Below are 15464 nucleotides of genomic sequence, written 5' to 3'. Positions count from 1 at the left end.
AAGATACAAACAGAACAAAGTCCTTGACAATTTAAATGTTTGCTTACAAGAACAGAAACATATAATTCATATGTATAGTACTAAGAAACTTCCATTAAGTTAACACAAAGAAATCTCTACAAGTAGGTCTTAACAATTACATAACTTTACATATACTCTTTCACAAAATGCCACAGAGTTAAGTCTCCTGTTTTTATTTTTCAACTGCAACTATTATTTAAGGGATACAGGCAAAGGAGCAAGGATCTGTTTCAGAAGATATCTGAAGGCAAGAGTTGATAAGATGAAAGGATAACCGAATACGGTTCCAGACAACAAGAGCAGTTACAGAAAAGGAGCCTTTCACACTCATGCTAGGGAAATTGTCTGAAAAACCAGAAAGGTCTGTGATAGATAAGCACAGAGAGAAGGATGGTATGTAGAAAGCAGCAACGTCTGAGATGTAGGCAAGTCTCAAGATGGGTTTAAAAGAGATGGGCACAGAACTCACTCTTTGGTCACTCAACAATTTAGGATTGCATTTTGCACATGACCAATTGAAAAAAGAAAAGGAGTACTTGTGGCACCTTAGAGACTAACAAATTTATCAGAGCATAAGCTTTCATGAGCTACAGCTCACTACTTCATCGATGAAGTGAGCTGTAGCTCACGAAAGCTTATGCTCAAATAAATTGGTTAGTCTCTAAGGTGCCACAAGTACTCCTTTTCTTTTTGCGAAAACAGACTAACACGGCTGCTAGTCTGAAACATGACCAGTTGAAGCATTTTTAGAGCACAGGGTGCACATCGACACAAGGTTTTCCATATTTGCTAATAAATTACCTTTTCAGTTATTTTTTCCACACCCAAATCAATTAACATACTGTGCTCATTCGTACATTAATTGCCGTTTTCAATGAACTAACGACTTGAACACTGTATGCTCCCTTTCCTCAGGATGGTAAACTGGTTACACTGCAGGTCCTAACCAAGAGCACTGTCCTCCGACTAATTTTGGGGGAAAGGAACGAATATAAATTCAGCAGGAACAGAACTACAGAAAGACAGATCATTTATTCCATAAAAGTTTACTAAAATTTGCAATATATACTATTCCACTCTCAAATTAACTAACACATTAAACAGGTTTATTTCTCAATGGATCTCAAGAGCCAAATGCATGCTTGACTCATTGCAGAGAATTTCCAGTAATATCAATGATGTTTGCGTATGGGTTAAAGGCACAAGGTGGCAGCTTTAAATTAGGGTCTGATCAAATGCCAGTTAAAGTTAACAGAAAGTCTTCCGGCTACCACTGAAGTTGGTGGACCAGGGTTTTAATGCCTAACATTTGAATCCTGAAAACCCTATCAATGATGTCTGAGGATGACTTTGGTAAGTAAGTCAGATACAAACAATGGTACCTAGAATCAGACTGAATGTGGGCAAGAGTTCTGAAAGCTTCACACTGCACTATTAAAGCATCTTAATCTGTAGTGCTCCTACGTAGAATACATTTCAATTACTGTCCTAAGAGAAGACTGTAGTTGTAGCCATGTCAGTCCCAGGATATTAGAGAGAGACAAGCTGGGTGAGGTAATATCTTTCATTGGATCAACTTCTGTTGGTGAGAGAGACAAGCTTCAGGTCAGAGGAAGAACTCTGTGTAGCTCAAAGGCTTGTCTCTCTCACCAACAGAAGTTGGTCCAATAAAAGATATTATCTCAACCACATTGTCTCTCTAAGACAGTGGTTCTCAACTCTGGTCCACCGCTTGTTCAGGGAAAGCCCCTGGCGCGCCGGGCCAGTTTGTTCACCTGCCGCATCTGCAGGTTTGGCCGATCGCGGCTCCCACTAGCCGCGGTTAACCGCTCTAGGCCAATGGGGGCTGCGGGAAGGGTGGCCAGCACATCCCTCGGCCTGCGCCGCTTTCTGCAGCCCCCATTGGCCTGGAGCGGCGAAACGCGGCCAGTGGGAGCCACGATCGGCCGAACCTGTGGACGCAGCAGGTAAACAAACCAGCCCGGCGTGCCAGGGGCTTTCCCTGAACAAGCGGTGGACCAGAGTTGAGAACCACTGCTCTAAGAGAAAATTGCCATTCATGACATATTGCCTGGCAGTTCTGATCTGGGCAACTTTCCAATAAGGACTATTATGAGGCCATCAACTTTCACTTGTAACAGTGGCTAAATTTGACCCCAGTTTTCCAGAGATGCTAAACTAACACCCTATTCCACCTTGTCCCGACACATGAAAATACTAGAAGTCTTGCAAAAGTTGTATACCTTTTAGTTGTAATATACTATTAAGTACATAAATTATCCAAGTTTACTAAGATATCTAGAGCAGCCATTTGGCAAGTGAACATCACCGCAAGGTGGACAGATGTTACTTAAAAAAAAAAAAAAGTAAATTTTACCAACTACCTTGTATTATTGCTACACTCTAGATAATCATATCATCTTCCTTAAAATATTGATTAAAAGTTATGGTAATGTTTTCCCATTATTCTAGGAGACTATAAATTTTGAATATAAGAATTAATCACATATCAAGTGAGCCTCTTCCCTGCCCCCCCCCACCAAAGTTGGAGTTTCAAATAATTTCCTCTCATCAAAATGCTGATTGACATTCCCTGTCCAAGGTGCTTGTGATTACAGCTCTGCATTGCTAATAAGTGCAGATGAGAAGAACGTGCGGAACACAAAAAAAGTTTCAGTTTGAATAAGACACACCCTGTTACAGCAAACTTTAAACGATGAACACAATCCCTCCTACTTCCTGGTTGAATTTTATTAATCTTTGTTCTGAAACTTACACAGTGTGACTGATGTTGTTGAGCTGGCTGCTCTCATCCTCAAGTTCTGGACTGAAGGAGTCACATCTTTTCCAACCATCTTCTGTTTTAATCCATCTCCATCCTGGAGATCTCCAGTCTTGGCCCAAAAATGGCATGGTTTCCCTATAAGCAATAAGTAGTTTATTCATGACAGGTATATTTTAAATTTAAATATTCCTGGAAATGTTTCAGAAACTCCCTCACACTTCCTAATTCATTACTCCACCTTCCCCCATTTTAAACAGGGCAATCAAGTTTTGGAAAAATTAGGTTTCTACAGTTAACAGTGTCTGGCAAAGAAAAAGCTGTTCCTTTTTCTCCTTTGTGATGCATAAAAGGATGACCTGCAATTTTATAAAATAAACTTTTTACTGCATTAGAAATTCAGGAGTCATGTACCTTCCCCCCCCTAGAATTCTGAAAGAGAGGGAGAACTAGTAAGTTTGACAAAGATACAAGAGAACTGAAAGCTGATTAAATTGAGAAAGGAAATGATTTTTATTCAGATAATTTAAGAGCTGTTTTGTTAACATGTATTTAATGCAAACAAGTCAAAAAGATGAAAGAAAAACTTGTTAAAGATACAAAAGCTCCTTCTGTTAAGGAGTTAGTGAGTTTCCAATCTACAATTCTTGATTTTCCAAGTTCTCTCTCCAGAAAACAGGCAAGATTAAACATGACATTCATGGTATTTCTAAGGCACAAATGCAGCACATATGTTTGAAAATTGTGGGGGACTTTTTAAACTCAGTTATTTAATAAATCAGCAAGAGGGCACACACCCAAATCCCACCTCTCTCAACCCCAGGTTCCCTTCAAAATACCTGCAGTAAGAAATGAAGTGTTTCCTTCATGTGTAAAATGCATGAACAGGAGATTGTTAGGTCAGAGATCATTATTGTTCTGGAAGTAAGAGAACTTCATGAAAGATAGTAAATTGGAGTTACTACATGTGAGGATACAATACAATAAAAAGAAATTAGAAACAAAAACAAAAAATGAAAAACTACATGCTAATAAATCTTGGGAATTTTCCACCTCCCCATATTAAAAAAAAAAGTGAAAAATCTATGAAAGATTTATGAACAAAAGACACTATGTGATTCAGTGGATGTTTATTCCTGAGACATACAAAGAAAGGTATACTATTCAAAATAAAACGTTTGTGAACTTTAAGTGAAACACAGGAGTTCCCAGTTAATTAAATACTAATATCATGTCTACACTATCCCACAGTTTGGACTAAGAAGGTGTGAACAGCAGTGCGCACCAAAGAGCTGCACTGTAATTCCTCTGTGTGGTCCCCTTGGGACATTTAAGTTTGCACTTCCAGTGCCAGAGGGGAGTGCAGCACTTTTGCGTGCACAGCTATTCACATCCCCTTAGTCCAGGGGTGGCCAACCTGTGGCTCCGGAACCACATGCGGCCCTTCAGAAGTTAATATGTGGCTCCTTGAATAGGCACTGGGGCTGGAACTACAGGTGCCAACTTTTCAATGTGCCGCGAGGTGCTCACTGCTCAATCCCTGGTTCTGCCACAGGCCCCGCCCCCTCCCCTCAGCCTGCAGTGCCCTCGCTTCTCCTTCCTTTCCCCCAGAGCCCCCTGCACGCCGATACAGCTGATTGGGAGGTGTGGGGAGGGAGGGGTAGGTGCTGATTGGGGGGGCTGCCGGTAGGTGGGAGGCACTGGGGGAAGGTGGGTGGGGGAGCTGATGGGGAGCTGTTGACATATTACTGTGGCTCCTTGGCAATGTACATTGGTAAATTCTGGCTCCTTCTCAGGTTCAGGTTGGCCATCCCTGTCTTAGTCCACACTGCGGGGGAGCGTAAACATGCCCTAAATGGCTGGACAGAAGTGCAGATTTTGTAAAACTGACAATTATAATTCATCTCTCCTGTCTTCCATGAATTTTCTTATACAATTTTGCACCAAATTGGTTGAAGGAACTATGCACCCTAAGTGGGGGGTTTGGGTTCAAGTCCCTGCTCCAGAGTGTGGACCTGAATCTGGGTCTCCCACATCAGTTCCCTAACCACTGGGCTACTGGGTATTAAGAGGGTAGCACCATCTCCTCCTTGTTGGGTTTTATGAATGATGCCTATATGCTCTTAAACATCTAGCCCCCAAATTTGAAATGTTTCATTTTGATGTTTGGTTTCACATTTCCAAAGTTCTCTTTTTTTTTTTTTTTTTTCTTTTGACCAAATAATTTTGGCCAGTTCTACTCAGGATTATGCTCCAGACACCACATTTTAGTCTCTTATTATGAGATCAGTCATGTTGGCTAAGTAATAGAAAAGTTCAACGCCTTTTCCTAATATATTTTCAGTGTTGTCATATATACTTCCAGTTCTTCATTGTTAACCAGATCAAGCCAGATTTCAATTGAGAGTCCCACAGTAGCATTAGCAAATTGTAAGGTGCTCCAAAACATCCTTTGGCTATGTTTTTAAATGCAGTAGTTCTCTGTAGAGCTCGTTGCTGTTTAATGTGAGCTGTGATCAAAGCCCCTTCATATAAATTGCAATACACTTATGATAGCCGGATACTAGTACAGAGACACAATCATCCTGAGAGTTCTAATGTGTCATAAGGAAATTGAGCCATTAATATCTTTATTCGGTCAATTAAACATGAGGCTGATGATGGGTTATATTTATTTTATATTTTTGAAATTCTACAATCTGTTATAGAGATCTGGTAAAAAAATGAAAAAGAGTTTTGAGACATGGAACAATTTCTTTATTCCAAAATTTTAAACAAAATACTTTTGAAAAAAAAAATGAATTTTCTAAATATTGGATTTGTTTTTCTCTCTTTCTTTGACAGAGTGGCAAATTTACTCTGTTTCATTTTTCCTTTTGCCACTAATTTCTCCAACTTTGGAAAAGGTTTGAAAATTTATAGAATGGCAAAAAGAAAAAGTCTAGATTTCATTTTATTGTTTTCAGTAGGAAAGAAAACAAAAAGAAAGGTGAGAAATGGAAAAGACAAAGTCCAAAATGCTAAAAAAAATAAATTTGATTTTCAAAACCTGAAAACCAAACAAAAAATTTCAATTCCAAGTGAAAAATTTCCATTTTGATGTTTCCTAATTTTTGCAGGGGATCATACACCTCAAATTTGTTTAATAAAACACCCTTCATTTTTCTAATGGGAAAATGTTTTGGCTGAAAATATTAAACTGTTCTATGCGGGAGGCGTTACCCATATTTTCCTCCATGAGTGTTAAATAGTGTGCTGAACAACTTCATAGTATAGGTTGTGCAAATGGCATAAGCTGCAATTATATTTTCCTAGATTCCTTAATGGCAATCTGGACACAATATTCTGTAGGGTTTTTTTGTTTGTTTTTTGTTTTTTAGGAGAGAGGGAGAGAGAGAAAGTCAATTAGGGCTGCCAATTTTGGTTGGAGGTTCCTGGAGATTTCATCACATGACATAATCTTCAATTAAAGATTACTCTTTAATTCTTGGAGACTCCACGACAATCCTGGAGGGCTGGAAACCCTAAAATCAATAGCATTAAATAGGACAATCAGAAGCCTTAATCAGGATGCTTCTCATGTTCAAACCATCTTGTATTAATGTTAATGTTCCTACTTTTAGTTCTGCCTTTAATTTCTCCTGTTTCTTCACTTGCAGCTTCTAGTAGGTGAACTTCAATTTTTAAATCTGTCCGCAGGAGTACATCTCTCTCCAAGGCAGAGTGTTTCAGTCATTTCTTTAAACTGCATACATTGTGCTGCACTGAAGGCAATGTTGTTCCTATAAAAGGCTGTTTTATCCTTCTTATCAAATATCTGGCGTTCAGGTGTTTGTGACAGTCACCATCTGAGCTATGCCACTAGAGTGTCAAAGGAAAAAAAATAGATCCGGCTACATTAAGTCAATGTGTTAAGTGCTACAGAAAGAACTGGAACATAGACAAAATAATCACCAGTTAATGTTTGTTTTTGGGCATCTCATTACCAGAAAGATACTGACAACATGGGAGGAGTTCAGAGCATCAAAAGTCATTACAGACTGGATGGAATGCATGTGAATAGTCCCACTAAAGTTATGAAGACATTTAAGAACATGAATGGGAATGTTAAGGCAGCAAAGAAATTCAATACAGAGAGATTCAAGTATTGCTTTGTGATCTTGTATAGGGCTTGATTAGTTACTACTAGCATCACATTGTTTTAAAAAAGAAGAAATTGAACTCTCTTTTTAATGTTTAACTTATTTCCTTTATTGGCAGCAGAAGTATTGATATTAAAGACTCTAAAGATGACAAAGGGCTGCACTGGCTTCTGGGATTACCATAGTTTTCTCCACAAATAAATGTAAAGGTTTGTTCCCTCCTCCCTCCCATATCAAGCAATGGGCTTCCTCACATCCATAAAGGTAAGCAGGTGTGCAAGTATATGGGTAGGACTCGAACTTAAAACTGTGTCATTCAAATTTTACATCAAACAGGAAGGATATAAAATGGAACAACTGATCATCAGTGAAACCCTAGTAAAATAGCGAATAAATTCAATTCTTTTAAAAAAAAGTTAATTTTTCTTTTTTTAAGCTCTTGAACTTTGAGAGACTGAGTCAGTCAGAGTGAGTCAGTACAATTATGCATAAACACTCCTATAAAAGTTGTGTCTGCTTCAAAACAACATGCCTTTGTATACATGGTCAATAAACTCTTGATTACTTTATAGCCTTAAAGATGACCTGCAAACCAATGGGACTGAAATGAAAGTCTTCATTAGGAAATAAAAATTCAGTAAATGTTTTCTCTACCCCTACAAAACTGATAGCTGGATTGAAGGTTTTAAAAATACTAATGGAAGTGGCAGCCAAATGCACACATCAGACAATACTTTTGCTGCTCCTACATAAACTTTAGAAACTTGTATCTAGAATCTGGATCACTTAGGTCTTTCTTTCTTACACTTTTATGACCTCCCATGTTTAGGGCAAGTAAGCATATTTATACTTCCCGGGTGGAACAAAACAAAACAAAAAATCACTAGGAAACAACTAATTTAATTAGCAATAAAACTCTTGTGGAGAAAGCCATGGTGAGACACAGCCACAGAAAGTCAATAACTCCATGTGAGATTAGCACATGATGACCTGAATTTTCTATTAAAAAAAAAAAAAGAACAAAAATATTGTTTTTCTATTAAAAAAAGAGAACATTTAATATTGCACAAGATGAAAATATCTGTCTATCTCAGGGGCGTGCAAACTTTTTGGCCTGAAGGCCACATCGGGTTTCCAAAATTCTATGGAGGGCCGGTTAGGGGAGGCTGTGTCTCCCCAGACAGCCAGGCGTGGCCTGGCCTGTGCCTCCTATCCGACCCCCCTGCTTCTCGCCCACTGACAGCTCCCTCGGGACTCCTATCCCATCCACAACCCACTGTTCCCTGTCCCCTGACTGCCCCCAGAACCTCTGCCCCTGACTGCCCCCCGCCACCCCATCCAACCCCCCCGCTTCCTGACTGCCCCCTGGAAACCCTGCCCCATCCAACCCCCCGTTCTCCGCCCTCTGACCGCCCCAATCCCATCCACACCCCCAATCCCTGACCACCACCCCCCAATTCCCCTGCCCTCTATCCAACCCCCCCGCTCCCTGCCCCCTTACCACGCCGCCCAGAGCACCGGGTCAGGTCGCAGCTCTGCAACTGCGCTGCCCGGCTGCCCAGAGCGTTGTGCCAGCGGCGTGGCGTGCTGAGGCTGTGGGGGAGGGGGAACAGCGGGGAGGGGCTAGGGACTAGCCACCCGGGCCAGGAGCCGGGCAGGAGGGTCCTGCGGGGCAGATGTGGCTCATGGGCTGTAGTTTGTCCACCTCTGGTCTAGCTCTAGCTAAAAATGCTGCAACATGCTTCTCACCAATCTTTATTTGAGAAACAGTAACTCCTCACTTAACGTTGTAGTTATGTTCTTGAAAAATGTGACTTTAAGTGGACTATAAGGTGGATAGAAAGTTGGCTAGATTGTCAGGCTCAACGGGTAGTGATCAATAGCTCCATGTCTAGTTGGCAGCCGGTATCAAGTGGAGTGCCCCAAGGGTCAGTCCTCGGGCCGGTTTTGTTCAATATCTTCATAAATGATCTGGAGGATGGTGTGGATTGCACCCTCAGCAAATTTGCAGATGACACTAAACTGGGAGGAGAGGTAGATACGCTGGAGGGTAGGGATAGGATACAGAGGGCCCTAGATAAATTAGAGGATTGGGCCAAAAGAAATCTGATGAGGTTCAACAAGGACAAGTGCAAAGTCCTGCACTTAGGACGGAAGAATCCCATGTACCGCTACAGACTAGGGACCGAATGGCTAGGCAGCAGTTCTGCAGAAAAGGATCTAGGGGTTACAGTGGACGAGAAGCTGGATATGAGTCAACAGTGTGCCCTTGTTGCCAAGAAGGCCAATGGCTTTTTGGGATGTATATGTAGGGGCATTGCCAGCAGATCGAGGGACGTGATCATTCCCCTCTATTCGACATTGGTGAGGTCTCATCTGGAGTACTGTGTCCAGTTTTGGGCCCCACACTACAAGAAGGATGTGGAAAAATTGGAAAGAGTCCAGCGGAGGGCAACAAAAATGATTAGGGGACTGGAACACATGACTTATGAGGAGAGGCTGAGGGAACTGGGACTGTTTAGTCTGCAGAAGAGAAGAATGAGGGGGGATTTATAGCTGCTTTCAACTACCTGAAAGGGGGTTCCAAAGAGGATGGCTCTAGACTGTTCTCAGTGGCAGCTGATGACAGAACAAGGAGTAATCGTCTCAGGTTGCAGTGGGGGAGGTTTAAGTTGGATATTAGGAAAAACTTTTTCACTAGGAGTGTGGTGAAACACTGGAATGCGTTACCTAGGGAGGTGGTGGAACCTCCTTCCTTAGATGTTTTTAAGGTCAGGCTTGACAAAACCCTGACTGGGATGATTTGGTTGGGGATTGGTCCTGCTTTGAGCAGGGGGTTGAACTAGATGACCTCCTGAGGTCCCTTCCAACCCTGATATTCTATGATTCTAAGTGAAACGATGCTAAGTGAATCCAGTTTCCCCATAAGAATGAATGTAAACGGGGGGGGGGGGGGGGGGGGGAGGGTTAGTTCCAGGAAAACTTTTTTTTGCCATACAGTACAGTACTATAAGTTGGGAGGTACCCCCGCCTTACCCCACACAGGCACAGCCCACTGGCACTGGAGACAATGAGGCAGGCAAGGAGGCTGAAGGTGCTGTAGGCTAGGAGAAGCACGTTGCGCAGCCAGCAGCTTCCCCTCCTCTGCAAGCACCAGGGTGGGGGAGGGGGGGCTCAACCCTCGGCCCACGCACTTCACCCCTTCCCCCAAGCCCCCACCCTTAACCCGCCTCTTCTTTCCCCCCATTTTTACTCTGCATGCCACGTCCTTGCTCCTCCCCGCTCCCTCCCCTGCCTTCTGCCCACGGCAATCAGCTGGTTTGCGGCATTCTGTAGGGAGGGATCAGGAGCAACGACTTGGCATGCGGGCTCTCCCTCCCTCCCCTGCCTCTCAAATGCCGCAAGCCAGCTGATTGCCGAGGGCAGGAGGCAGGGGAGGTGCACCACGTCCTCACTCCTCCCCCTCCCCGCAGCAATCAGCTGGTTTGCGGTGTTTGGGCAGCAGGGGAGGGAGGGGGAGCCTGCACGCTGAGTCCTTGCTCCTCCCCCCTCCCTACAGAATGCCGCAAGCCAGCTGATTGCTGCGGGCAGGAGGAGGAGGAGGAGGGGAAAGGCACTGATCCACAGGGTCTGCCTGCGGGCGGGAGGCATTGTGGGGTGGAGGAGACGTGGAGGGGATCTGATAGGGGAACTGCCAGCTGTGGACAAAGCAGGCAGCCAAACAATGTTATAGCGAAGCATTGCACAACTTTAAATGGAGCATGTTCTGTAATTGACCACGGATGTAAGATTGAAACAATGTTAAGTGAGAGGATGTTAAGTGGGGCATTACTGTACATAGACCATGGAGATTATAACCCGCTATGCAGTGATCTGCTTTTATGAACTTGGGTTCTCTCCTGGAGCATCTCAGGCTCAAAACTCTTACAGATATGCCAGAAAACAAGAGAAGCTGCATTTAAGGAAATTAGAGCCAACAGGGCCCTACATTAGAAAATGGTCCAGCTGCAGAATTGAGCCTTCGCTTTGATCCTCCTCATCTCCTGGAAAACTACTAACATAGCCCTCAGCTGAACAAAGTTTCGCTATTCCTGAACTCACCAGTTTTAAGAGCTGCCAGCCCATATGAACTTTATACAATTATACATACCTCTTACATAGAATGAGATTTTCATGATCTCATTACCTCATGCGGAGAAAACTCCTTTGCACCACCACAGCAAGAATAGAGTTCTCTAGACTTCTGAATGTTGGACCCATTATATTTTTGTTTTCCTCACATCTCTTTCCCTGAAAAACTTACCCTCCAACTTCACACAACAGATAATTTACAATAAACTTGGTTATTTGATTTGCAGTGATTGGCACTACAGAAAAAAACAGATATTGTTTAGCTTCTGGGTTTCCAAGCACTGAAAGCACAAATAAGAGCTGGTTTCTTGGTTTTTTTGGGTCTCCACCCTTTCCTCAAAAGAAATGGGAAATCTTGACAGAGTAAAGAATTGCAAGGCATTTTTGAGATTGTTTTGCTTGTGGTGGGGTGGATAAAGCATCACACATGAAACTGACAGCACTTAAAGTCCCATTCAGAACAGAAAATCCCTCATCAGACAAAGTTAGAAAGATGTGATCCTACACTACTCCATCCCTCCCCGTTCAGCACTCTGGACTCTGCACCATGAGGACTTCCCTGCTGAAAAGCCATCTCCTCATTTTCTATCACCAGCCCTGCTCACTCCCTGGCTCCTTCTCAGCAACCAAGGAATACAGCATCCTCCCTTGAATCCCCAGAGTTTTCATGGCCTCCCATCGCAAGTCTCCCATGCCTCCCCATGACAGACAGCTGCCTCGCTCAAACCCAGAAACCCATCTGCCACTCCCTACCCTGGACCACTAGGCCTATGCCTCTAAATTCACCTCTTCCCTAATCTGCAGGCTCCTAAATGTACCCGGTTTCTAACTCCAGCAACTCCTGCCCCCAGCAACCTAGGGTAAAAATCTGTTCCCCCAACTGCCTTCACTTCCCACATTGCCCAACCACACAGCCCACTGCTATCCTATTCCTTGCTCCTCTAGACATCCCCAGCCTAGCGCAGCCCCAGCCTCTTGATCCCAGCAACCCTCTCTCCATGTTCAGCCCCATCCAAACAACACCGTTGCCCCCTCCTGCCCGTCCCAGCCCTCCCGACCCCTGCCCCAGCCCAGCCCCCCAATCCCTGCCCCTCCTGTCCCAGCCCCTCAATCCCTGCCCCAGCCCCCGATCCCTTCCCTCTCCTACTCCAGCCCCCCCCCCCACCACCTCAGCCCAGCCCCCCTCTTGCCCCAGCCCCCTCCTGCTCTGGTTCCAACCCGCCCAGGCCCCCGCCCCATTCAGCGCCAGCCCCGCCCCCAGCAGCCCTACCCCGCAAACCCCGGCCTGGCTCCCGCTGCCCTGGCCCCGCGGCAGGCCCGGGGAAGCGCGGCGCGCAGCGCTCACCTGACGGACCCCAAGCAGCTCCAGGGCTGATGATGGAACTAACAGCGAGGCTAAAGTCCCCAGCCGCCCGCTCCCGCGGATTGGCCGCTTGCCGCGGCGCTTGTTGCTACCCGGAAGTATGATTTTCGATTGGTTACGACGTTTGTGACGTCACGGGCTTGCCAAACCGGCCGCGTCACGTGACTGTGGAGCGCGAGACGCACATGTCAATGTTTTGGTTGGCGGCGGAGAGGCCCGGCTCCGCTCTGTGAGCGGGCTGGGCGGGACAGGGGGCGTGTCCCGGGTTCTGAGGCAGCCGGAGCCGCGGCACCGCGGGAGTCCGTTCTCTAAGGGTCCATTGTGGCGTCACCAGACCAACCCCCCTTCCCTAGGGTCGCGAGCTGGAGGCTCGGCCTCGCCCCAGGGTGACTGGTGTGGGGCAGCGGCTCCCCCTGAGCCCCCTAGCGGTAAGGCTGGGGCGGTAACGGGCCACCCCGGTTGCCAGAGCCTTTCTGCTCGGGCTCGTTTCCAGCCCGCACGTGGCTTGGTGCCTGGGCTCCTGCTCGGGAGAGCTGGGCGCGCAGAGGAGGGGTTGCTCTTGGTAGGGGCGGTTTGTTGGGTTTGAACTATCCAGGTTGCTGTCTGTGTACTTGTGTTAGAGAAAGTCAGGACAAAGCAATGCGCTTGGAGCAAGAGGTGGTGAGGTTTGTGAATGGCCTTAGTTCCTGGGGTGGCTAGATCCACGCTCTCAAGCCTGCCCTGAAAGGTGTGTCTGCACTGCAATTAAAAACCCAGGGCTGGCCCATGCCAGCTGACCAGACCTCCCAGCGCTCTGGGGCACCATTTCAGATTGCGGGGCAACTTTAACTGTGATTCCAAACACTAGTTGGGCACCTGAAAACTTTCTTTTTTTTTTTTTAAGATAATAACTTAGATACAGTGCTCCTGTCAGATAATAATTTCCAATTCCTATATAAAGAAAGAAAATTAAATAAATATTAGACCCACTCAGCTCTAATAGGAAGATGTTCTGACATCTTGTGTCAATTCACTTAAGGGATGCTGGTTCAGTTTAAAAAAATTAATGTATATTTTTACTTTGTTACTAACTCTTGAATAGAACAATTGAAACAATTGTAGAAAAGACTAGATTACTTTCTATCACATTTTTGCAGTTCATCAGGCTTGGAATAGATCATTTAACTTTTGGAAACATCCTATTGGGGCAAGGCCCTGTGAGTTTATACTGCTCCAGCTTGGGGCTCTAGGGGTGTTACCCCACTACAAATAATAGACTAGAAAATGACTTTAGCAGGAGTGAAACTGACACTCTCAAGTCATTTTCATAGTATTGCCAACCCCAAATGTTCAAAAATCAAGAATCAGGCTCACCAAAAATCATGAGATTGGCTTTAAAATAATGAGAGTATGTAAAAATAATAGATTTGGTGTTCTTTTTATTTACATTCTGCTTTTTGAGCCTTTAAGGTGCACTGGTGTCACATTTTGAAGCTTCTCCACAGCCACAAGGGCTAGAAACTTCATTATTTTTTTTTAAAGAATGAAGGCTGAAATCATTACATATCACTGGACTCCAGCAGGTGGGACTTTAAGGAAAACAGTTATCATGAGACTCATGACAAAATCATGAGTTAGCAACACTGCTTTCTGTTTAAAGGCTAGTTACTTTTCAGAAGGCTCTTAAACACAACACTGCAGTGATTGAGTTGCAGTTTTCACAGGAGAATATTTTAAATCAAACACCAAGAAAATTCAATGTTTTGAAGTTGGGGAAAAAAATTGAGACTTCTGAGGTATATCAGGGCCACTGCAGGCAGGAAAGGAAAATAAACAGGCACAGGAGCTCTAGGCAGCTCCTCTGTGAAAGAAAGTTGGAGGGTCAAATCTTCTAGTCCTTAATCAAGTAAAACTTCTGTTGCCCTCAGTGCCTGCATTCATAGATATAAACATCACAGTGACCACGTGTGGTCAATAACTATACACTTCATACTTAAATATCTGAGCCATCTTATCCAGAGTTACACGTCTTGTATGCATTGGCTCAGGGACTACATTTTCTTGCATATTCTGAACAGTGCTGAGCGCACAGATTGTGCCCAGTGAATAACACAAATCATGACAATAATGGTCAATTTTATGGACTTTGTGGATAAAATTTCTGTTCTTTGGCCTGAATATAGCTGAAACCCTAAGAATTTGATGTATAATTACATCTGATACTCAGACGACACTTTCTCATTCCTTCCTTTTCTCAAACTCAGAACAAAAAAGGACAAAACAAAAGGGTTTTCAGTTAAAATCTAAAATTGCAAAGCAGGCATTGCTGTACAACTCAGCCTGGGGCAGAACCTGCCACCCATTGGCAGTTAAGTGCTCTTCTCTCATCTGACTCTCATTCTCTTACTTTCTTCATCTTTCCTGACCTCTTTGTTGCTTTTGATACTGCAACCATGACATTGTTCCCAATCACCTGGAACCATGTGCTGGAGTCCCAGAGAACTGGCCTTCTTGTTTTTTCTCCCATCCATCAGAGGCCTCTTTTACGCAGCATGCAGCCAAGAGAAAGGCTAGTCCAGTGGATAGGGAGCTAGCCCTCAGAGACCTGGGTTCTACTCTCCCCTCCACCCCGCATGGACTTCTTGCATGACCTCAGGTCAGTGCCTTAGGGACAGAGTTTAAAATGTTTTTAGGCACTCAAAGATGTAGCTAGGGTATCTAGTGGGGTTTACAAAGCATGTAGCCTTTTAGGCACTTTTGAAAATCCCATTAGGTGCCTAAAGACTTTTGAAAATCTGGCTGTTAGTCTCTCTGTGCCTCAGTGCCCCATCTGTACACTGGGGATACTGCTCTGCCTCACCAAGGGGATGTGATGTGAGGTGCTCAGATACTACAGTGATAGGGCCATATAAGTACCAGAGGTAGAGTGGGAACTTCTTTATACCACTGCTATCCCTTCCCTAGGTTTTGGCCCCTTCTTTTCACTTATGACCCTCATGTATTCCTCTTTTTTGAATGTAACCCCGTTGGCTCAGAAGGCTTGGCT

General features: G+C 44.4%; 1 protein-coding gene across 5 annotated transcripts in view; it reads right to left on the bottom strand.

The window, feature by feature from the left end:
* Positions 1-12547, bottom strand: part of FBXO25 (F-box protein 25) — a 63321-nt gene extending 50774 nt beyond the window's left edge. For 4 of the 5 annotated variants that reach the window (XM_073336174.2, XM_073336178.2, XM_073336177.2 and 1 more), the window contains exons 1-2: positions 12422-12547; positions 2798-2941 (exon numbers count right to left, since the gene is read on the bottom strand). In XM_073336174.2, coding sequence (XP_073192275.2) covers positions 2798-2934 — 137 coding nt within the window. In that variant the 5' untranslated portion in view covers positions 2935-2941; positions 12422-12547. Of the gene's footprint in view, positions 1-2797; positions 2942-6420; positions 6665-12421 lie in introns of all 5 variants that reach the window. The other variant, XM_073336175.2, reaches the window with a different exon arrangement.
* Between the last annotated feature and the right edge of the window lie 2917 nt (positions 12548-15464).

This window comes from Lepidochelys kempii, chromosome 3 (genome assembly GCF_965140285.1).
Source record: "Lepidochelys kempii isolate rLepKem1 chromosome 3, rLepKem1.hap1, whole genome shotgun sequence".
NCBI lineage: Eukaryota > Metazoa > Chordata > Testudines > Cheloniidae > Lepidochelys > Lepidochelys kempii.
Note: the sequence above shows the minus strand (reverse complement) of the source record. Positions and strands in the feature narration are given on the sequence as shown.